Source organism: Vanellus vanellus, assembly GCF_965231255.1.
Source record: "Vanellus vanellus genome assembly, chromosome: 22".
In the NCBI taxonomy this organism is placed as follows: domain Eukaryota; kingdom Metazoa; phylum Chordata; class Aves; order Charadriiformes; family Charadriidae; genus Vanellus; species Vanellus vanellus.
The window spans coordinates 6,549,841-6,571,831 of NC_138927.1; the positions used below are offsets into that span (position 1 = coordinate 6,549,841).

The 21,991-nt window shown below is 50.5% G+C and overlaps 1 protein-coding gene across 1 annotated transcript in view; it reads right to left on the reverse strand.

Moving 5' to 3' along the window:
• The window catches only part of CSMD2 (CUB and Sushi multiple domains 2), a gene marked incomplete at both ends in the record, with an annotated part of 311,031 nt that overhangs the window by 27,251 nt on the left and 261,789 nt on the right, over window positions 1-21,991 (reverse strand). Inside the window, 11 exons of the mRNA XM_082494202.1 lie at window positions 1,259-1,447; window positions 2,235-2,408; window positions 5,113-5,286; window positions 5,653-5,826; window positions 7,204-7,398; window positions 7,720-7,905; window positions 13,295-13,483; window positions 14,422-14,568; window positions 15,276-15,464; window positions 17,284-17,397; window positions 18,545-18,625. Of these exons, the coding sequence (XP_082350328.1) occupies window positions 1,259-1,447; window positions 2,235-2,408; window positions 5,113-5,286; window positions 5,653-5,826; window positions 7,204-7,398; window positions 7,720-7,905; window positions 13,295-13,483; window positions 14,422-14,568; window positions 15,276-15,464; window positions 17,284-17,397; window positions 18,545-18,625 (1,812 nt within the window). The remainder of the gene's footprint in view (window positions 1-1,258; window positions 1,448-2,234; window positions 2,409-5,112; window positions 5,287-5,652; window positions 5,827-7,203; window positions 7,399-7,719; window positions 7,906-13,294; window positions 13,484-14,421; window positions 14,569-15,275; window positions 15,465-17,283; window positions 17,398-18,544; window positions 18,626-21,991) is intronic.

Here is a 21,991-nt window from a genome sequence, read left to right on the forward strand (position 1 = left end):
AAGTCAATGGATGCTCAACACTAAGGAAGGAGATCCATTTAACTTAGCTGGAAAGCTGTGGACCGAGGGAGCCCAGGATACTAGGCTCCCAGGCTTTAAAAGGTAACTACTCCCCCGGAGCCCCTGCGGCTGCAGTGACACGCAGTTATCACTTCTCAATTCCTCACGGCCTGTGCAGGGTGCTGCAAATGCGAGACGGTGGCATGCTGCTAACAAAAGGAAAGGAAAATGTGCCAAAAACTACTTTGTATGACTAGGTGTCAAAGGATAACGCAAGAAAAAGAAGAAACAGTCACGGCTTTGGAACAGCTCAGCCGATTTGAACTTAGGGAGCTCCCTTTCTGACTGCTTCAGCCACCCGTTGTGCCAGGTAAGAGGAGGTGGCAGCTGCTCTGGTCTCCAAAAGGACACAGTAGCTGTGCTGGGGGTTGGTGCCCCAGGGCTCTGCCCCTGCCTCTGCCACGGGCTCACTGGGCAGCCCCACGTCAACTCCAAACATGCTCTGCACCTTGGCTTCCCCCGGTGTAAGACAGGGACACCGCTGCTGACATCTTTCATACAACGCGTGGAGCCCTCCTGCACCAGGTATTACTACTACAGCACGAGACCACCACGAGTATCTCGTGTCTTTCTACACTGCTGGAAACACTCCTTAAGCCAAACCATCACCCAGAACCTCCCAGTTCTCTCTGTAAACCACAAGGGCAGAAAGGGCCAGGATATTGTAAGAAAGGGGGAAAAATGTAGAGTAAGTGTCAGGAAGCAAATCCTCATTAGCACCTGTGTCGCAGCAGAATAAAGGCTGCATTTATTTCACCATCGCACTGTCAATTTTTTCCCCCGAAGACATGGGGATGAGTGGGTGTATGAAAACACAGCCATGCCTGAGCGGTGCTGAATCCACTCTGTCCTCAGCCAGGCTAATTGCACGCTCCTTCCTACGAAGATCTGTCTTGCAGAAGTTCTGCTGCCCTTCTCCACCTGCAATACTTCTGCTGGAGCTGCACGGAACCAGTAAAACCCAGTGGGAGCTGCCTTCCCCTGCAGAGAGAAACCATCTCTAATGGGATTTCTCTCCTCAGACCACAGATTTTCCCTCTGTGGGCAGGATCCAGAGGCCAGTGAAGCTGACGGAACAATTCCCGTGGATTACAAAGGGCTTTGGATCCAGACTTTCTACATGACTGTTCAGCTAAGCAACAGAGAACTACATGGGATGAGAACCTGTGGTGGATGGATATTATTCTGAAGGACTTACAAAGACACTGTGGGAGGGCACGGTCCCAAGTGCCATCCCCCTGACAGGTAAGGACATGTGTACCCAATAAGTAATATCCATGGCTGCACTGATATGAGACAGTTGTTCCAAAGCTGAATCTGTGAGGACCACTTGGCTGCACTTGACGGATGCTGTTTTCCAGGTGCCCGGGGTCAGTACAGTTTACAACTGCAAACAAACAACAAAAAAAAAATACAAAACAAAGGGTGTAACAAAGAACAAAGGATTCTCCAAAAATGAGCAGAAAAAGGGGGAAAAATAGCAAATCACGTATTCCACAATTTAAGTTTTTTTTTAAGATTCTTTGGGGCAGAAATAGACAAAATCCTTATTAAAAGGAAAAAGGAGAGAGCAGAGGCAATCCTGCAGGCTCAGCGGCACAGCCTTGCTCTCTGGCCCCAAACCGGCACTTACGTTAGCCAGTCGAGAATAACTGATTTCTTGACCAACACAGCAACAGTTTTGACAGAGATACTGGATTAAGGGAGTACAGAGGAAGGGAGTGCAGGGAGGGGAGGGAATTTGATAAGTGACCTTGAGCACCAATACCCACGGAAGTAGGGCGGCCCAGAAGGAGAAAGGGCTCTGCACAAAGGCTGCAGCATTTGCTCTGAGTGAACTGCTCGCGGGGTACCAGGATGACCTCTGCTAAGGGTCTGGCCTGATATTTTCTTGTGTCCTCCCCACTTACAACACATACTTTGATGCTTTGGAGGCTGTAGGGCTGGGCAGGGTCCACTGCCAGCTTTGAGTGAAGCCCACGGGAAAATCAGGTTTGTTGCACGAGATGTACACAGCCCTCGGTGTTCAAACCTCATCGGTGCATTCCCGAGGAACCGCAAGATTTGGTTTACATGAATTTACGACAGCATCAAGCTGGATTTTAGGAAGGCAGAGTAACAACCCCCGAGGAAGGCGCAGGCAAAGCTGATTCACCTCGAGGCAGAGGACTCACCGCGGCAGGCGGGCAGGGTGCTGCTCCACTGTCCGTTGGCCAAGCACTGGGACTGCGACGCTCCTTCCAGGCGGTACCCAGTGTTGCACACAAACTTGGCCACGTCATTCAGATTGAACTGACTCCCCTGGGTCAAGCCATTGGCAGGGTTGCCAGGGTGGCCGCAAGTGATGGCTACAATGAGAAATTGGAGATGTTACTTTTTTTTTTTTTTTTTTTTTGCCTGGAAGAAAGGGGATTATCCATTGGAAAAAGTTCCCGAGGATAGAGACCGTAAAAAAAACCCACATCAACCCTGAAACCCACACTGACTTCAAAGGTTTGTGGCCAGCTCTGTTGAAATACTGAATCAAACTGAGAGCATGGTACCTTTGTTCATTTTACTGGCACAAGAAATTCTCTGAACCGCTCTCTAAGCAGCTGAGTGCCAGCATCCTACTGACTTATGCCATAAATCCCTAGAGCTCTCTTCAAAAATCCCAGCTACTGCTATTAATCTATTGCCTTACATTACCCTGGGCATCACACACACAGTTATGAAACCTGATGTTTTCCTCCCTCTCCCTGGTGCAAGTCAGATGTACGCTCACTGCAGTATAAAGTTACACCTGGAGGGATAGTTAAAAGAGAGCAAAAATATGAGAAAAATCAGGTTTCTAACATATGGCCTAGAAAGCTTAAATCTTCCTGCTTTAAGCTGGAAAAACTTCAGGGGAAAACCTTTACTTCTAAATCCCCAAACTGAGGATTTTTGTGTAGTTCTTGTTCCTGTGGCTGATGTTAGCTCGGGCCAGCGACGAGGTAAAGGGCTGAAGGTCTGAGAGCGCCCAGGGAAGGCGCAGAGGCAGAGGCTGGAGCAGCAGGAGGAACACACGACTGAAATTCGAAGTGCTTTTGCCTGGGCCGCTCTGCTGGCACCCGGGCAGAGGCGGGTGACACGGGGAGGACACAGCCCCGGCTGCGAGGGACGCCTGGAGACCTTTGCTTTGAGAAGACCAGCAAGTTCCACAGCGCAAAAGAAATGTCAGGATACACCATACAGCGATTTTTGGCTGCTTAAGGAACGCGACATCTTCCGACAGCTGAGGACAAAGCCATATTGATTACTGTCACGCTGAAACAGGGTAATGGTCCATCAGCAAACGTCCAGCGGCTCAGCTGTACAGCTGCCAAAGCCAGAAGCTGGAGGGGAAGATGAAATTCCCACAAAAGATCCATAACACGTTTGACTGCCAGGGCTGGACTATACCACAGGGATGGGAATTTATTCCTTGTGCAAGCTGGTGACAGGTACGGGTCTGAAAATATGAAGCAAGATAGCCTTTCGGTGCTGCAGCAGGCAGATGTCAGACTCTCCGAGGTACTTCTGAATACGATTATACATGTTTTGAAACAGGTGATGGATTCTGTCCCAGAAAAAAAAAAGGCTCCCCGCAGTTGGCATGGATCAAAAAGACCCGTTCGCACAGAGGAAGCAACTCTAGCAGGTTTAAAGAGAAAATATCAGGACAATAGGAAATTATAATGTGCTAACACACACAGTGCCCCGAGCTTCTTCAGAAGCAATAAAGCCTCGAGGCATCTCATTTCAGAGCCCAACAGTGCTCTGCTTTAACGACATCAGATTTATGTTATCCGTAAGGCCTGACGGAGCGTAATAACTTCAGGGCCAACTTCTGCATGTGAGACACGTCTCCAGATCTCGGCACAAAAGCTTGCCGGGCGTTGGGGCGCCAGGGTCCGATGCCGGCACAGAGCCGAGCCGAACATGGGCACCGCGGAGGAACCAGTGCTGGACTAGTTCAGCTGCCAGAAGACAGACGCAGACGAGCAACGTTCATCTGCTTCGTTCTAACGGGTTCGGTCCCTCCCAAAAGAAACAAGATGAGCCACAAAAATGGACGTTTAGAAAATCCTGCATTTCCGTAAATCTGCCTGACAGCAGGAGGACCTCTATCAATATGATTTCCCCATCCAAGGTTAGTATGTATATACTTGGCAGGTAAAAGGGAATTAAAACTTTTTCAACAGAGCCTCCTCAGACAGGAGAGCAATCAAACCTACCTACAGACCCACAGACAGCCTTTCCAGTAAATTTTCCTTAAAAGCTCATGCGGAATCCTACGCATCCTCCAAATTTTGGAGTCTCTGCTAACCTTGACAACTTAGGTCTGTTTCTTATTTTTAGGCTGGAATCAGCATATTCATTGATTTATAGGTCATTCCTTACTTCCTATCTTGCTGTTATTATTGCGCCTCGGCACAGAAGGCTCTAAACCAGCCAGGAGAGATTGGAAGCAAACAACTGGAGAATCATGATATGAAATACACTGTCCATTGATAAGAAGATGCTTAAACTTATTAACACCTTAGAGCTCTAGAGACTTACTTAATTAGCTTATTTACTGGAAAGATAAATGAGCAGGTTGTACAAGGTGACTCGTGAATGTGGATCAGAGGAGGAGAAAGAGCGACTTTGCCCCGGCACAGAGGATGGGTCTCGAAGACGGTGACAACAGTATTGTGACTGGGAGGGCTCTGTCTGCCTTTATCCCCCCGCGCCCCCACAAAGGTGGCGTCCCCAGACCCACCCCTTCTGCTGGGCTCATCCCTTAGAAATTCAGCATACGAAAACCACCAAAGAGAAGAGGAATTTACAAAGCAGATGGAAGCAGCAAAGCAGCCAAAACTGCAGCGCTGCCACTCCCACCGCACCTCAGCTCTCCCCCACGCGAACCCCGGGCACGCTCGTGCAGCACACGCGCTGCGAGTGTGCGACGCCACCGTACGCAGCCTGGGCGCGCGAACAACGGGCTTTACGTGTGCTCTTTGTCCTCTGGCCGTCCCCAGGGCTAAAGGAATCTGACAACATACTTACGCACACAGACCGGCGTCTTCCCGGACCAGCGGTGATCCTGCTGGCAGATCCGCACGGACATCCCGATGAGGCGGAAGCCGGGGTTGCACTGATAAACCACACTGCCGCGGTAGTTGTAGTTCTCCCCGTTGATCTGCCCGTTGACAATGGGACTGGGGACACCGCAGTGCCCCGCTGCAGGAGGGAGACACGGAGAATCACCGCGAGCTCGCGCCTGCCCCTCGTGAAGGCATGGCGCACCACCCTGACGCCCCGGTAGAGCTGAATTTGGGACTCTGCAATCACCAATAAAACCAGAGCAGCACTAAAAACAACATGTCATTTTTAAAGCTCTCCTCTCCAGTCTCAAAACACCTCGCATCTACTGAGCGAGTAAGGAATCAAAGTCTGCTTCTTTTTCATATCTACTTAAACCCCTCCCGCTTCAGCCGCACCGAGTCCTCGCTTGGGCTCCTTCTTGAATCAGTATCTAAAATTCCCATTCCCTCCTGAAACGCAACCAGGTTCCCCCCCGCCATCCCACGGGTGCTCCACACCTACCCAGACATCTCACTTCTGCTCCGCTCCAGAGTCCGTTGGCCATGCACTCCCGCACGCGGGACCCTACCAGGGTGTAGCCCGTGTTGCAGGAGAAGATGGCTGTGGCCCCGTAGCTGGTCAGCGTGCCGATCTTGTTCCCGTTGGGTGGAGTCGGCAGGTCTCCGCATGAGATAACTAAAAGAAATCCCGAAGTACAGTAAGCATGGACAGGCTGGGAGATGCGTCTTTTAAAAGAAACGCACTCGGTGACGCTTTCCACCACAAGTTCTTATTGAAGTCAGAAACGAGTAGGAAAGATTATTAAATGGGTAATAACAATGATTCAGAGTCACGTTACATGAAGTGACAAATATAAGTGCTATTAATATTTACACTTCAGGACGTGAGGGACATACTAAGGACAAGACTGGTTAGGAGGAAACTACAGAAGTTTTTCACACTTCCTGTGTTTTCCTGTTTTTAACACAGGAATATTTCTATTATTAACCCTTTGCTAGATGCAGCCGGGAAGCCTGACATCCAGAAAAGCCACAAAATGGCACAAGATTTCCAATGAGAAAGTGACACCGGGCTTCTCCTCACACAGTGACTTCCAGGGCAGAGCCGATGCAGGACCGGGTGCCCAGAGGACACCCAGCGGAAAGCCTGGCACGCACGGCGCCGTTGGAGCCTGGCCAGGAGCCCGGGGCAATGCAGCTCCTGGCCACAGACTTCAGCTCTTTATTTCATCTACCTTTAAGATCTGCAACCCCTCTGGAGCTTTCGCACTCAGCAAGAAATCAAGAGACTCACGCTGGGTGCTTCTGACCTTAGTGCATTGCCAAGTTCCTGTCACTTGAATTTAGGTGGCAATAACGCTGGAGAAATAAAAGGAGGTCAGGCTCCCGCTCCCGGATCTGGCTGAAGAACTAGCAGGGGGAAAACTACATCTGTCACCGAAGTCGGCAGTTGCATCTCTAGAAACAAAGGGAGGCAGAAGGGAAGTGAAAGCTGCCATTCTGAAGGAGAAATTTCTCTGTCTCTATCCGCACTTAGAGACAAAACCCCCTCCACCTTTGACAAAAGAAAAGATCCAAAGCGCAGCAATCATGTCAGAATGACTGAGCGAGCTGCTTGTTTGCCAAGAGTGTTTTTTGATTTACAGGTGACACTGTTACCCTCGTAAACTTGGCGTTTGCATAAAATTGGAAGAGGTTAGGTTTTAAATCAGAATTTTTTATTTTCTTTTTTCAAAGCAAACTTCAGAGCATCTGGCACCAGTGACAGCCAAGCTGCCGGGACTCGACAGCAACAGATGAGCTAATGCGTTCGAGTTCTTGCAGAGCTGTTTAGATGAAACCAAGAATCAGAGCAGCAGACGACCTCTCCCTGCATCCAAACTCCCCTAAAGCAGAGCAGCTCCGCAGCCGCGCTCCCAGATGCTGCCAAAGCGACCAGGGCTGCGGCGGGTTTGCACGCCAACAGCCGAGCTTGCCCTCCCGCCGGATGGAGAACAGCAACCCCATCCCCTGCCAGACAGCCCGTGAGGCTCCCCAGCTTCGCTGCTCTTACTTTTACAGGTCGGCATGGGTTCGCCTATGCTCCACGTCCCGTTGGCCTGGCACCTGATGACCCGCTGGCCTGTGTAGTAGTACCCGGGGTCACAGATGAGCATTAGCTGGGCGTTGTAGTGGTACTGGATCTCGTAGGTCAGCCGCCACCGACCATGCTCCACTGCAATGCTGCTGATATCGGGACAGGTGACAGCTAAAAACCAGGTGTGGTGAGTCAGGGAAAAGAAATGAGACAGAAAGACGTTAATAGATGTTTAACTCCAGGGGCACTTCAGGGCATTTCAGCAAGCGCGCTGCCTTTGTAACGCGGGGACCGGCATTAGCATCTCTGTTTTACAGGTGGGAAAGCAAGACACCGTGAGAGGGGGCACCGGACCCAGGTTATGCAGGATTAGAAACCTCTAGTCCTAAATACAGCACCCGTGAGGCAAAGCTGTCCGTGCTAGAGCTGGAAGACGTTACTGAAGGGACTTCCAAAATCCCTCGCGGGACCGCGCCGGCTGCAAACACTCACCCACGCACTGCGGGGGCTGGTTGCCGTTACTCCACTGCCCTGCCTGCAGGCACTCCGCGCTGGGCTCCTCCCCGGGCTGCAGCTGGAAGCCCTGGTTGCAATGGTACACGGCTTTCGTTCCCACCGTGTACTCCTTGCCAAAGACAACACCGTTCTTCGGGGCTCTGGGAACTCCACAGGAGAGAGCTGGGAAAGAGTCGGGGGGGGGGGGGGGGGGGGGGTGGAACCACAGCCAAGAAATAAGTCAGCTTCCAATTTTATCATGGATTTGTGATAAGCGAGCTGAAAGCCCCCAAACTCTCCTATTTATAAAAGCTCCAGCGCCCCGCTGAACCCCAGAAGCTGCAGTGAATGCCCACTTTTATGGAACATCAGATCTTCAGCTCCTGTCTATCGGTGGTAACAGCAAAGCCAATGCTGAATACCAGTTTCTACTGGAAGAGACTCTGGCTCATACTTCCTATAATATCTGTAACACAAAATGCATCAACAAACTATTCAAAAGTTTTCACACGGAGATAAAGGATTAGATGGCAATAACGCTTTGTATTTACATCCCACAGCAGCAACAACCTGAAACCCCTTTCCAAGAGCACTTCTGGATTACATAAGGCAGCAAATTGCGTAATTATGTTGTGGCAGAAGGAAGGCTAAATTTAGCATTACAGCTGAGAAGGTAAGGGGGGATAATTCAGGGGAAAAAAATTGATAAACAGGCACAATGCCAAACGGCTGCTCAAGATGGCAGCACTTTGGAGAAGATGCTCTGCACCGCTGCTGCTGAGCTCCTCAGTTCTGCGGTCAGGGCAGTGGCCAAACAGGGCAGAGAGGGGACAGGCAGGTCACAGAAATACGAGCAACAGCCAAATACAGAGAGATCGCTGCAAGAATTTCACGAGATGATGACGAGCCCCGTTACCCTCTTCCCTACCGCCGGGAAATCCAGCACTGGGCGTCTGGCACTCGGAGCTGTGTTTTTCCCTGTCGGCATTGGGAAGAGCTGGGAAACCAAACCCAGACCTGCCTCCAAGGGTTCCCATCCCTCTCCGAGTCCTGGCTCTGGGGGAAGGCCACCTCACTCGGGCCGGAGACGCAGAGCCCACCCGTCTGTGTGGGCACGGGATGACAAGGGGGAAGAGCAGCCTGGGACCTGCGAAGCTGCCACCGCGAGACCACCAGCCAGCGGGGCTGCCACCAGCCTCCGCCGAGCACCGAGGTGAGCAGAGCCTGCGAGCAAGCACGGATTCGGAGGGCAACACCTAACCCAAAACAATTTAGAGCATTTTAAAGATGCTCTAAAAGAAATCCATTCCTCCCTGGAGCAGCCCGAGCTGCTCCTTGCTCAGCTAATGCATGAACCGGAGGCTGAGCCTATGTCTCCTGAGCCACACGCTGATACTCCAACACACATTCACCTTCCCGCTATTCCCTCTGCACGCAAACGAGGGCTAGAAAATCAGAAACCTTAGAAAAGTCACCTCTGGTCACATGGACCCCCCTGAGCACGAAAAAGGAGAGACCAAACTTGTGTACAGCATCAGCACAACCACTGGAACTTTCTACCACTCAAGGTCCAAGACATGTTTATCCCACTACTGCCGCATGAGTCGGCCAGAGCCCCAGTCTGGAGCACAATTACGCAGCACCTTGCAGACGCTGGTATTGCTAATAGGTGTGAGTAATTCAGCAGGCTCGTATTAGCACGATCAGGCATATCCCTGGTTGAAATGATAATCACATGTATGTCACTTCATCGAGCTAAGGAGCTTGGCGAATCTCTCCACAAGGCTGGGTGTCTAGACAAGCAGCCACGCTGAATACCAATTTCCTTCTGAGGCAAAAGAAGAGGGGACCTGGGAAGTCCTACCCTTTCACTTCCACCTGGCAGTTTCCTAATTATTACCTTTCTGATGTTGCATCCAACTGAAGAGGCTGCTGAGAAAGCCGACCCTCTTCCCTTGCCACTGCCCCCGGCAAAGCCTTCTCCTTTCTCTGTTCGATTCTCTTCTGCAGCCTGATGCTTCGCCAAAACTCATCACCTCTATGTGCCACCAGGAAACCGAGGCACAGAGACCGACAGGAGGGACACCAGGAGCGTGGAGAGCAGGGCCAGCAGTGCTGCAGGGCAGCCAGGCTGAGCTGCCGCTTCCCTTCGTTCCTCTGCACAAGGGAAGGACGACCGAGCGCTGCCCGCTCCTGCCTCCCGGCAAGCTGCCTTCTTCTGCCTCTCAGTCTGTCTGCTTGGTCTTTCCGTTGCGTAGCCTTGCCCTGATACAAAAGTTAGCAATAACACTTCTGGACCAGATGCAGGTAACTAAAAAGTTCATTAAGCCACCAAAACTAATAAAAAAAAAAAAACATAACCCTCTTCACCTGCAGATGGTCGGGGTACAAGAAGAAGAAGAATCAGAGAGGGAGATCCAACCGGGGCCGTGATCTCTGCTGTCCTGTGCCCACGGCAGGATCCTTTCTTCCTGCAAATCCGGTGTCCTTGAGCAGAACGGGGTATTAGTAAGGTGTTATTTACAGAGCCCTGCACGAAGCAGAGCAGCTCGATTTTTGGGGAGGCAATAAACTTGCCATCTGCTCCAAAGAGCATTTCCGAGGCTCAAATTGTGGGCACCGCAACCCACCAGAAGCAGAGGAAAAACAGTAGATGTTCCAGTAGAATGAAGAGGAAAAGCAGTAGATGAAAGACAGTAAAGTTTCAGGGGAAAGCGAACCAGCATTTGGCTAGGAGAGACCCAGGGAGAGCGTGGCCCCAGGAGAAAGGAGAAGGAGCACTTCTGGGGTACAAAAACTGTCTGCAGGAAGACGATGTGCTCGGAAAAGGGACAGAGGCGGTGAAAGCAAATCTGCAGCTGGGATTCCAAAAACAAAGCAGCTTAAAAATAGGCAGCAGAGACAGAAAAGGCATATTAGATCATCTTGTGTTCTCCCCCATTGTGCCAACACAAGACTGTTCCCTGCAGAATATTCTCTGCTGTTTCCATAAATGTCAGCTAGGACCGAGCACGTAGTAAAGATTATTCAGAGGGGATCAGGAAGGGGAAGAGGATTATGCGCTGGCAGAATGGAGCTATGGGAAATGTCATTTGTTAACTAGACCATGTGTTTACGGGCACCCCGGTTCCCCTCCTCCTAACAGAGCTGATTGTGTGAGCAATTTATGCAGTGTTATGGATCGAGTTCCCAAACCTCTGCCATGTGGTCCTGGCCACCAGAAAGGATGAGAGATTGAGTACAGCCCAAAACAAAAGGTTGCCAGTTGGCTTTGAGAGCAACGTTTAAATAAAAGGATGCTGGATTTTGTGTAGCCGAAGCGGGCACGAGGAACGGAGCCAGCCCCGGCTGTGGGCTGCTGGAGGCCAGGGGGGGGAGCTGCTCCGCCATGAATTCTGCTACTGCTCCACTCCCTCACCTCCCGCAACCATCTCAAGGCACTTGATCACCATGGGCCAGCATTAAGATACCTGATGTCAATACGAGGAAACAGAGAGAGGGGTTGACTTTCCCAAAGCGGCCACTTCAGCCTCAGGATCTAACACAACCAGCGAGCTGTCCTCCTTGCTGGATGGACAGGCTCTTGCAGAGGGACATTCAGCACCAAGATCCTGATCAAGCTGCTCTCTGTGGGGTCAGTGGGGTCAGACGCACCTCTCCAAAGGGGAAATTGGAGCAGGAGCCCACCTGAAATGCTACGAATTGCCGCAACAGTTCTTTCTCTGTTGGCAACTGTCATGGAGTGGCACCACAGGTCTTGTCCATCGAGCTCCCGGGATGTCACTCGTGTTCAGCTGACCCAGAAGAGTGGGGTGGGAGCTTGTCCAGACTCCCCCAGGAGATGGGGTTAGTGCTTCCTACGTGGCTCCCACGGCAAGTCCTGCTCCCATTTCCAGCCCAGGTAGTGACAAGCCACGGACGGTCTGGCTCTGGCTCCCTCCCTGGTGGCCTGGGCACCAGCGCTCAGGGACTAGTTTCTGCTTGGAATCGTTGCTGTCAAGGGATGCCTCTCCAAGTACATCCTCTCCCAACCTCCCCACACATCCCCTCTCTATCTTCTCCCCACCTCCGTGTTTCAAATCCATTCCCCACACACCATTACACCTCTTGGAGGTAAATATACATTTTGGAGTTGAACACGAGGCTCGGGTGCCATTCCAGCACACCAGGGCAGAAAAGACTTAGCAGCATTTGTACCTATTCTTGATTACATGAGTTTCCTTAAAAAAGATGCAGTGCATCAGAGAAATTCCTTACGCCGGGTGAAGGCTTCAGGAGGCACAGTTGCCATGACAGCCCCTCGCGCCTGCCGCTCGTGCCGCGCGCTTCATCTGCTCCTTCCAGCACTCGGCGTTTGCCCCCACCCGCGTTACCGCGGGGGCTAAATCACTGCCTGAGCTCGTGCTCAGTCTCCCAGCTCCCCCTTGCCAATGGCACTGGGTCACAGGGGCTTGGTTTACCCTCTTCCATTCGCCTTTAAATAAATACAGCCTTGAGAGGGCTCCAAATGGATGCAAGCACCCACAGCACAACCCCCCCCTCTCGGGGCAGGACAGCTTGCACCCTGGTGCAACTTCCAAAGAGACATAAGTGATTCAGGAACACAGAAGGGAATTTTTCAAGGCTCTTTGGTACCTTCCACACTAAATAACCCCGCTTTTCCTTACGCCTTGGACTGGACAACAAATGCAGACACCGCAGTGAGATTTTGCCTATGCTGCCTCTGTTCTCTGGCGAGTTTCCAGGGAAGTCAATGCAATATTAATCCCCAGTGCTCGGTCCCCTCGGAACATGGATGAATGTTCAAAGACACTGAAAGGCTTCATCAGAATAAAGATGGGCATTTTATCAACACAAAGGAACAGGGATGATTGGCGGACTGAGAAAAAGGTGCAATCAGAAAGTGAACATAGTGAGGGAGACAAAACAGCGCCAAAGCAAAGCCCCCCGGGGCACACTGCCCTGTCCTCCCCTCCGCTCCCACGCCTGGAAGGAGCCATGTGCTAAGCATGACATGTCATAAAGATTACGGTTAATTAGGAGGACATGTGGAAAGAACAACTACATGCCTAAATCTTATATGAAGCCAACAGAAACTGGGCACCATCTGAATCCTAAAAAATTCTTCGTCCCCCACTGACACTGGCAGACCTAAAACAGGACTTCCAGAAATACTGAAGGACGTTCCAACCACTAAAACCCAGCGGGACCCGTGCTCCTGCCAGCCTTTCCAGACTCTTCCAGGCAGTAGCTTCTCCCGTCCTTAACCGAGGCTTGACTTGGCCGTGCCTTCACTGAGAGTTCAAACACTTCCACAGCCGTAGCCTTTGACAGATGCTTTTTTTTCTCCCCCATACCAAATGCTCCCAAACAGTTACTCCCTTCCCTCCTTGCTCATCTATTCCCAGGGACTCAGATGTAAGAGGAGCACCCCACACTGCTCACCTGCAGCTCAAAGCCTGTTCTTAATAGGGACTGGGGGAATTACAACAGCTTTTTATTTTTACCGCATTTTTCTCAGTCCTCCCTGGGATTCCCACATCCTCGTAACGATACGTTTGCCTGCTCTCACCTTGGCACAGAGGGATCGCCTCGGTCCAGTGGAAGTAGCCCTGAGGGTGCTGGGCGCAAGTGGTGGTGCTGTGGCCAACAAGACGGTAGCCCGTGTCACAGCCAAAGCGGACCGTGCTGCCAGGGTGCAGACCCGTCTGGCTGAGAATCAGCCCGTGGGCTGGCGGTTGCGGGACGCTACAGTAAGGAGCTGGAGAGACAGGCAGAAGAAAATAAATCAATCGCTGGATGGGTAGTACCAAGACAAATTCCCTTCCTGTTCTCCGGAATTACACCGTGCTTAGCATAACCTAAGGCTGCACAAGAAACAGAGAACTTGTGATGGATAAATATGAAGTCAAAGGAGGAATGTGCAGGGCTACTATCCAAGTTTCACTCGGCTCTGGAAATAAAGACTAATTTCTGATAATTAAATATTACTTAATTCATTTACTGCGTAAAGTCATTATTTATTTATGACATACTGGCAAGTTCTCAACCCAGTTTTATAACTTCCATTAATTAAGATTTGCTAAGTTCCAAAACACAGTAATCCATTTTAAGGAATACTCAGCAAACATTCAGTATCCGGCAGCGGTTTTGTGCTGAATGAGCAACCGAGACTCCCCGGTCCTGCTCCTGCAAGAGCGGAGGCAGAACGCCTGTGAAGGAGCACAATGTTTTTTCAACAATTCACCGCAAACACTGGAACACGGTCAGTCACACCAAAGTTGTGCCCCATGCACAAGGCAGCTCCTAACCCAAGTTCTTGTGTTTTGTGATGTTAATCTTCAAACACCTCAAAATGGCCCCGTCGCAAGGACACAATACTTTAGCAGCACAGCAATCTTTACTGTGCATTGCACGGGAGGGGTTTCATTCATCGCGAGCCACGACGCCTACGGTTATACATTCCGGTTCTGGTTCTTAAGAGCGGTTGAGAAAGCAGCCAAAGCTTCAAGGTTTCTGCTGGAAATGAGCCTGCCTTCCCCGGCCCCACCACGAGCCCGGCCTTGTTCGCCCTCCCAGGCCTTGGCAGCGTCTGCCGACACAGATGGCCTGCGCCCCTCTGCAGCCATTTCGCGGAGACCCTTAGCTGAAGGGACGGCCGCGTTCTTGGCAGAGGCACCGTCTCTGCTGTGTGCTTACCAGAGTAGCGGATTTTGAAGCCTTTTCTGTTGTAGGCGTGATCAGAAGACCAACGGAGATAGACTTTGTTCCCGCTGCTGGTGACGGTCAGAGGGGCAGAGTAGTTCCCGCTCAGCGACAGGAGCAGCGGACTCTGGCCAGAGGGACCTGCAGGGACACAGGGAACGAGGAGAAGTCACACACGGTCGCTCGCGGGCATTATGTGCCCGGGAGCGTTTCTGCAGGAGGAACTTCACCACGAGTCCAGGAATGGCAGCTCGTGCTTGCTCAGGGGCTTTTGTGAACACGAGGCCCAGCGCAGCCTCCCGGCTCCTGGGAGGCCAACCGCGAACAAAGCCCAGCGACGGCAGTAAGAGCAGGACCTCACGCCAGGCAGCGTGCCTTCGGCTCAACTGCCGATAGCAAACCACAGGAGCACCAGCACAGCACTGTACTCTGCGTTTGGTTACAAAGAGCTGCGTCACTGCGAGTATTGACAGATCCCCCCTCCGTTCAGGACAGCTCACCGGCCTGGAGAATCCCGTCCGCATGGGCTTCAGGCGTGGGGAGTCCCACCTTCCCAACCGCCCCTTCCCAGCAACCGCCGCTACGATTTCTCCCAGGAGCTTGCTAACTCCTGCCCCTTGCGAAAATACTTTAGAGCCATCCAAAAATAAAATCATTGATATTTTCTTATCCAGAGAATCAATAAGTCTTAGGAGGAGCTTTCTTTAAGTCCAGCAGAAATTGCAGGCGGAGTGGTGGAAAGCTCTTTCCAGAGTGCTCTGGGACCAGAGATTAACAGCTAGCGAAACTTTGCCATTTCCTCCCTTTCCCCTCAGTTGCTATGCAAGTCAAAGCGGCCAATCTCTTACCGTCAAAGATTTCAAACTCATCATACTGCTTCTCGCTGAGAAAGTACTCGATGGTGAGGGAGATGTTGTACCCAGGCTCTACCTTCACCACCCAAGAACAGGTCTGAAAGTGAGGGTAACTTCCCAGGAAGCTCTGGCTGAGGATCACCCCTGTGGAGTCCGTCATAACCTCGTTCATCGGACAGTGCACTGCCGGCAACATGAAGGAGAGACAACAGCAAATGAATTTTCCTGTTTTGCAGAGGAAGGAAGGAAGGAAGCACAAGGTACTACGGCCAAGAAGGTCTGCCTTGACGAGCTAGGTCAAGATAGAGCACAACTCCCACCCATGGACAGCCGCTGCAGAGCTGGACCCCTGGGGCTCACGGAGAATCCCCAGACCCCGACGTAGGCTCCCAGTGAAGCACGCCACGTTTCCAGAAATCCGAGCAACGGACGCATTTAAAGGAAGGGGCAAAAAGCACCAATACAAACAAACAATTTCAACTATCTTTGCATCATTTCACATCTCTCAAAATGAATGGCACTGCAACCAACCAACCAACTATCCTCCAGTTCCACAACACTCCCTGGGAACCCCTGGAAACTTTATTACCTGGGTTAGAACAAGGTGTGGAACTACAGGCTTATCCCAGGTCACCCACGGAGTTGTTAACTAAGACGTAAGAACTCCAATTCCTTTCTCTAATCGCTACACCCCATTCAGCTTCTGGAAATATTAAATCCAGCTGAATGCGCTAAATAAAAAGGCCAGCAAAGACACCCCAGAAGAGGAGGCAAACACACAAAGTGAGCAAAAAGCACAGAAAGAAAGGGATCTTTATTTATCCATAATTGTCACTGAAGCCCAGTGCAAATGCTGTACTTGTATTAATAGAAAACAGCCAGAACTATCCAGAAAGAACAGTGTATTCTTTCCAAATCCTTAATCCCATCAGTGATTTTTTGACCTCTATAAATTGGTGGCCAGATGTAATTTAAGCAGTCCCTTTACCCCCAGGCTAACAACCATCAGTAAATAATTGAATGACCTCCCTTTCTCTCCTTCAGTTCATGCTATTTCAGAGAGAATAAAGCTATAGAAAAATATCCCATTATATGGTAAAAATGTTCAGATAGGAGGGAATGAAGGAGATGAAATAATCACGGCTGGAGTGAACAAAAGTACCAGCAGGAATCCAGAGGATAAATAAGGTAACATGGTAACATGGAAACATCTTTGGGATCCCTCCTGAGCAGCAGTAAGGTGTACAACGCAGCGTGCTCGGGGCTTTCATTTTTCTCCCATGTAATACATTCTGTGGCACTAATAGAGAAGCTGTTCCTTGCAGGATTGCCTCGCCGGAGGAGCTCGCTTCGCTGCAGCCCGCTCTTCCTTGGGCTGTTCATGTATCACTGGCAAACTGTCAGCGCAGAATTCCTTCCCCCCCCCATCATCCCAGGGTAAGGACATTTGGGGGACTGTTTTAATGACTTTGCAGATGCGGTCAGGCACACGGTGCGGCACACCTCTGCTCAGTCCCTCTTCGGGAAAGAACAAGCTTAAAGTGCCTTTCTGAACCGGGGGCTCGGAGTATAATGGGGGGTACCCGATGTGTCCCCAGACAATGCAGAGACCCTGTAAAATCCCTGGAGCCAGCAAGGGGTAGCAGGATTTTCCCTATCATTTCTCAGAGGGTGGTTGTAATAAGTCACCCAGCAAACCTCTCACCGTTATTTGCTGGCTGTTGCTTGAGGTGGCCCTGGGACAGGCTGCGAGGTGGGTGCCTGCGAGTGCGAGCCTTTCCCTGCACTGTGTCTCGCTACGTCCTCACAAGGTCCTGACAGATGGTTTTGCACTACTGGGACCCCGGAGATCTGAGAATTAGCCCTCCAAAGATGCAGTATGTGCACGGAAAGCTCTCCCGGCTGCCACCCAGCTTGCTCCTGCCCTCAGCACATCTCCGTGCTCGGCAGCAGTCTCTGGGCAGGGGGCTCTGGCTGCCATGCGGGGCACCCCCGGCTTTACCTTCACACGTGGGTGGAGGTCCTTCGAACTGGAGATGAGTGCCTAGCTTGCAGGTCAGGATTTCGTTTCCAATCAGGGTAAAGCCAGGAAGGCATCGGTACCTCACAATGTCACCTACAGACAGAGACAGAAACCATCTTGACTCAAGAGAAGGATCAATTCATTAAGGCTGAACTGTGCCCTGGGAAGAGGGTACCACGGGGCACTGACGCCTCTCGACTGTGCCTCCGTCATCGAGCTCTGGTATGACCGTGCAGAAATAGATGGCGTAGAAAGGCATGCTGGAGTCTCAGCTGGGATAAACTGCTGCCAGGCCACTGAGGCTGTTATGATTTGTGCAAGCTATTTCGGGTGGAGACGTCCCTCAAAGAGAGCAGACGGTGAGAAAAAGGTGCTTTAAAAAAAATCACGGCTACTTCACTGGTTGCAGACACACTTAAAATGCGGATGTAACCGTGAGCAACAGCTAAAAATATAAAAAGCATAGGCGATACGGGTGAAAGGCACTCAAATAAAGAATAACGGCCTCTAAGCTTTCACACAACGCTTTGTTTGAAACACCTGAAAACTATTATTGTGGCAAACATTCCTGAATGTTTCCAAACAAGCTCAGGGTTTTCACAGAAGCCAAACTCCTTCTTCTGTACTAACTGACAGGAAAAGCTTTGGGACAATCGGATCAATTTGATTCTGTGTGAAAGTCAGGTGTTGAAGCAAGGTCACACACAGCTCCCCACACCACACACAGTTACACACGTGAAGAGGTGTCCTGAAACCCCAGCCGCAGGGTAACAACACGTGTGTCTTCCTGGGGGCATTCCCAGCAGCTGGCAAGGGGAGAAGGAGGGCTAAGAGGACCGGGAGAGGCTGAGCTGGGGGGTTTCAGCCTGGAGAAGAGAAGGCTCCACGGAGACCTCAGAGCCCCTTCCAGTGCCTAAAGGGGCTCCAGGAGAGTGGGGGAGGAACTCTGGATCAGGGAGGGGAGCGACGGGATGAGGGGGAGTGGTTTTAAACTGGAAGAGGAGAGATTTAGATGAGATATCAGGAAGAAATGTTTCCCTGTGGGGGCGGTGAGCCCCTGGCGCAGGGTGCCCCGAGAGGCTGTGGCTGCCCCATCCCTGGAGGGGTTCAAGGCCGGGTTGGACGGGGCTGGGAGCACCCTGGGCTGGGGGGAGGTGTCCCTGCCCAGGGCAGGGGGTGGCACTGGATGGTCTTCAAGGTCCCTGCCCACCCAAACCATTCCACGATTCTATGATTCTACCTATGTTAAATTCTTCGTTCTCGGTGATGATTTCTGCGTTGGGAACAATGGTCGGAGGTTGACATCTGAAGAGCTGGTAGGCTGAAAAAGAGCACAGGAAGAGTGCATGTGTTATGGTGGGGGTGAAGGCAGCCACGGCCATCTCAGAGATAATCACAACAGGCACCAGAGCAAATCCTCCAGTAGAAGCAATTGGCAAAAGCGCAACAAGCCCTCTTCCCCTCCAAACCCTACACAGAGGTGGCTCCAGTTACTCGTGCCCCAAAGCAGCTTTCTCCAATTTCTTACACCTAATAGGAAACAGATTGTTGTCAGTCTGCGGAGATGCAGGTACCAGACAGCGTTAGTCCATTTGGATGAACACTGAACGATGACCGACGGGTGCTGACATGAGGCAACGTTACCAGCACCTTTTGGGATACTAAGAGAGAAGATGTGGGTGACCTCAGTGGAATTAGGTCAATCATAGCAGAGAGAGAGAGTCTCAGACTGCTCCAGCACCAAGTAAATTACAATAATTATTCGGAGAATTTAATCCTTACTGCCTGTCCTTGAACAGTGATCGCAAAACTCACTGATTTATTTTTAACTTGGAATTATTCATTAATTTCTTCTGCAAATAATTCCAAGAGTGCTAATGTTTTCAACTGCAAATCCTATACGTAACTTCCCGTTCACAAAGTAACCTATGCAAGGTTGATGTCAGTGCCTCAAGTAAGGCAAAACAGGGCAGAGCTTGTACTTTTTGCCCAATTAGGTGTTTTTTCAGGGGTGCCATGTGGCTAAACGGGAAGAAGGCATCCAGTCAAGGAGCAGAAATGATTCCTTATGGCTCACGCACCTGACCAAATACATTGCAAATAGCAAATTTTCCACCAAAAATTAAAGATCAGCTAACACTGAGCAAAACAAACGCCCTGCTTCAAGCATGTGGGTGCGTAAGGCTTGAGCACTGTGCTGCTTATGAAAATAAACACACAAGAGCTGCGAGCACGGTTAAATTGAAAATATGGTACTGGGAACCAAATGAATATTAATGAAAGACATTTTCTGCTATTTGCTCAGCACTTCTCTGCATCTTTGCTCTCCCCGCACCTGACCCTGGACAAGCACAGCTTCCTCTGAAATTTATATCAGCCCTTTAACTTAAGATACTGGAGCTCAAGCTGCCACTGAATATTAAATCTTACGAACTCCACGATGTCGAACTCTTCACACCACAGCAAGGCTGGCAATCCTGGCAGCAACTTTAATGAGCCTTATGATGATGCTTAAATACGCACGTACAGAAGCAGACACTCCCATTATCTTGCCCTAATTTCCCTACCCCATAACGTGGGGCAGGATAACACTTTCCCAAAAAGGTGCGTGGAAAAACGTGATGTTTGGAGGTCTGGGGAATGGGCTGGAGGGAACGCAGGTGCTTCTGGCTATCGCGAGGGATGGGCTGATGTAACTCCTGTGTGCAAGGTGGAGGAAAAACCAAACACGTGCTACTACAGTGAGCTAAATTCAACCGGGGAGGGTGAAAGGAAAGTGCCACCTCTGTAATTCGGACAGTCACCCCCTTCTTTGCAATCTACCACGGGACCACAGAGAAGGAATGAGGAACGGAGCTGGGAGAGGGGCAGGAGACCGCGGGGGAGAATCCTTCTGCTCCCCAGTGAAGAGCCGTCCCAGGAGGGAACACACTTCCTTGCAATCTTTTAAGCAGATGTTTGACAGTGGGGGGAAGAAGGAAAGGAAACCGTAACAAAAATTTAAATTAAATGCTATTTTAAAAGTGCTTGACAGCATCTATTGAAGTGGAAAGATAACCCAGCATTTACAGCATTAATCTCCACTCCTTAATGGGCCATATTTCAATACAGAGGTGTGATTAAGATGGCTTCAGCATATGGGTGATACAGCACCGGTAAAGCTCCTTTCAACAGCACATCCATTTGTTCTCACCAGCACAAAACAGAGTCCCGTCCTTGAAACCGCACTGGGACCCCCTTGAGTTACTGTGCCATAAAACCCTTTCCCATCACGCTCACACATCAGTCGGCGCGGGCACCTGAACTAACCCGTTTAATAATAGGTGCAACATCATCATTTTTCAAGGGATGCTATTGAATCTTTACGCTTTGCGAATCATTCTTTTGTCTCCCTTCCTCCACCCCAAGGAAACCTTTCTTTGCAGGCATTTAAAAGGGCAACGGCTCTCTGACATGGCACTGATCATCACTGCACAGGAAAAGACAATTTAAAGCTGAAGGAGGACGTCTCCTATGTCCTAGATCTGCCAGCACGCAGAGGCAGAAATGAAAATATACATTGCTGTAGATCCTGAGGAAATTGCATTTCCTGCAGTTACACCCCAAAGGGCGATGCCAAAGATTTAACTGACTGCACCGCCTGAGTCCGGTGTGAAAATTCCGCCCCCCTTTCTCGGTGTGCAAGGCACCAGGCGCAGAGCCAGAGCCTGGGCAAGAGAAGAATCTCACCCTGGAGGCAACCACAATCACTTAAATCTTTGGGGTTAGGCTTTATACTAAAGTCCCATGTACAAAGGGAGCAATAAGCCAGTAAATGACACGCCAATAAAAGGCCAAGCCGTTGCTGGAGTGCCCAGCTGGTTAACAGGTTATAAATGACTGCAGCTCTACACCGACCCGCACCAGCACCAACCCCGGACCTCTCATCCCGCCTGCCAGTGGCTTTATACCCCACATAAACCATAAGCGAAAGAAACCTCAGTACAAAGTGCTATCGAGATTAGAGAACAGCAACATATGCTGATGGGCTCAGCCACAGCAATGATAGTCTCTAATTCATATTACAAACGGAAGCATTCGCTGAACTGCAGCAGTGTTTACATATTGCTCATTTCTGAGCCAAACTGCCTAAACCATAATTTTTTGCATAACTGCTATATATGCACCATTGTCTAGTAATATAAATCTTACAGTGTTTTGCAGCAGTAAACCAATTCCCTCCGAAGCCTAGCAAACATTCTTTAAATTCAGCCTATCCGTGTAACACTTGCCTTTCAGAACTGAACATGAGCTAAGACATTCTGCACAGATTCATCGTGTAATGCATGTAAGACTTCGTTGACGTTGTTGCCAGCAAATTACCGAAGCAAGGGGAGGTCTCCGCTTGCACTTTCCAAAAACCCAGTACTGCCGTAGGAACTTGTTAGCTAATCCAATTTAAAGCTGGGCTCTTGTTTAGTGGTGGAAAGCAAATGCTCTCATTTCAGTGTAGTACCCAACATGTCTCTAGCGTGAGCTGCACTCTCACCAAAGCATCCCAAAGTAATTCAGAGATTTACAGGAACTCTTTTCCTCCCCAGAGAAATGAAGTCACCTCTCAGCTGGAACAAAGCTGCCATTTAAAACAGGCCACCAACATAACCCAACTGGTTTAGCATAGCGTTGGAAAGACTATACCGCATCCAGC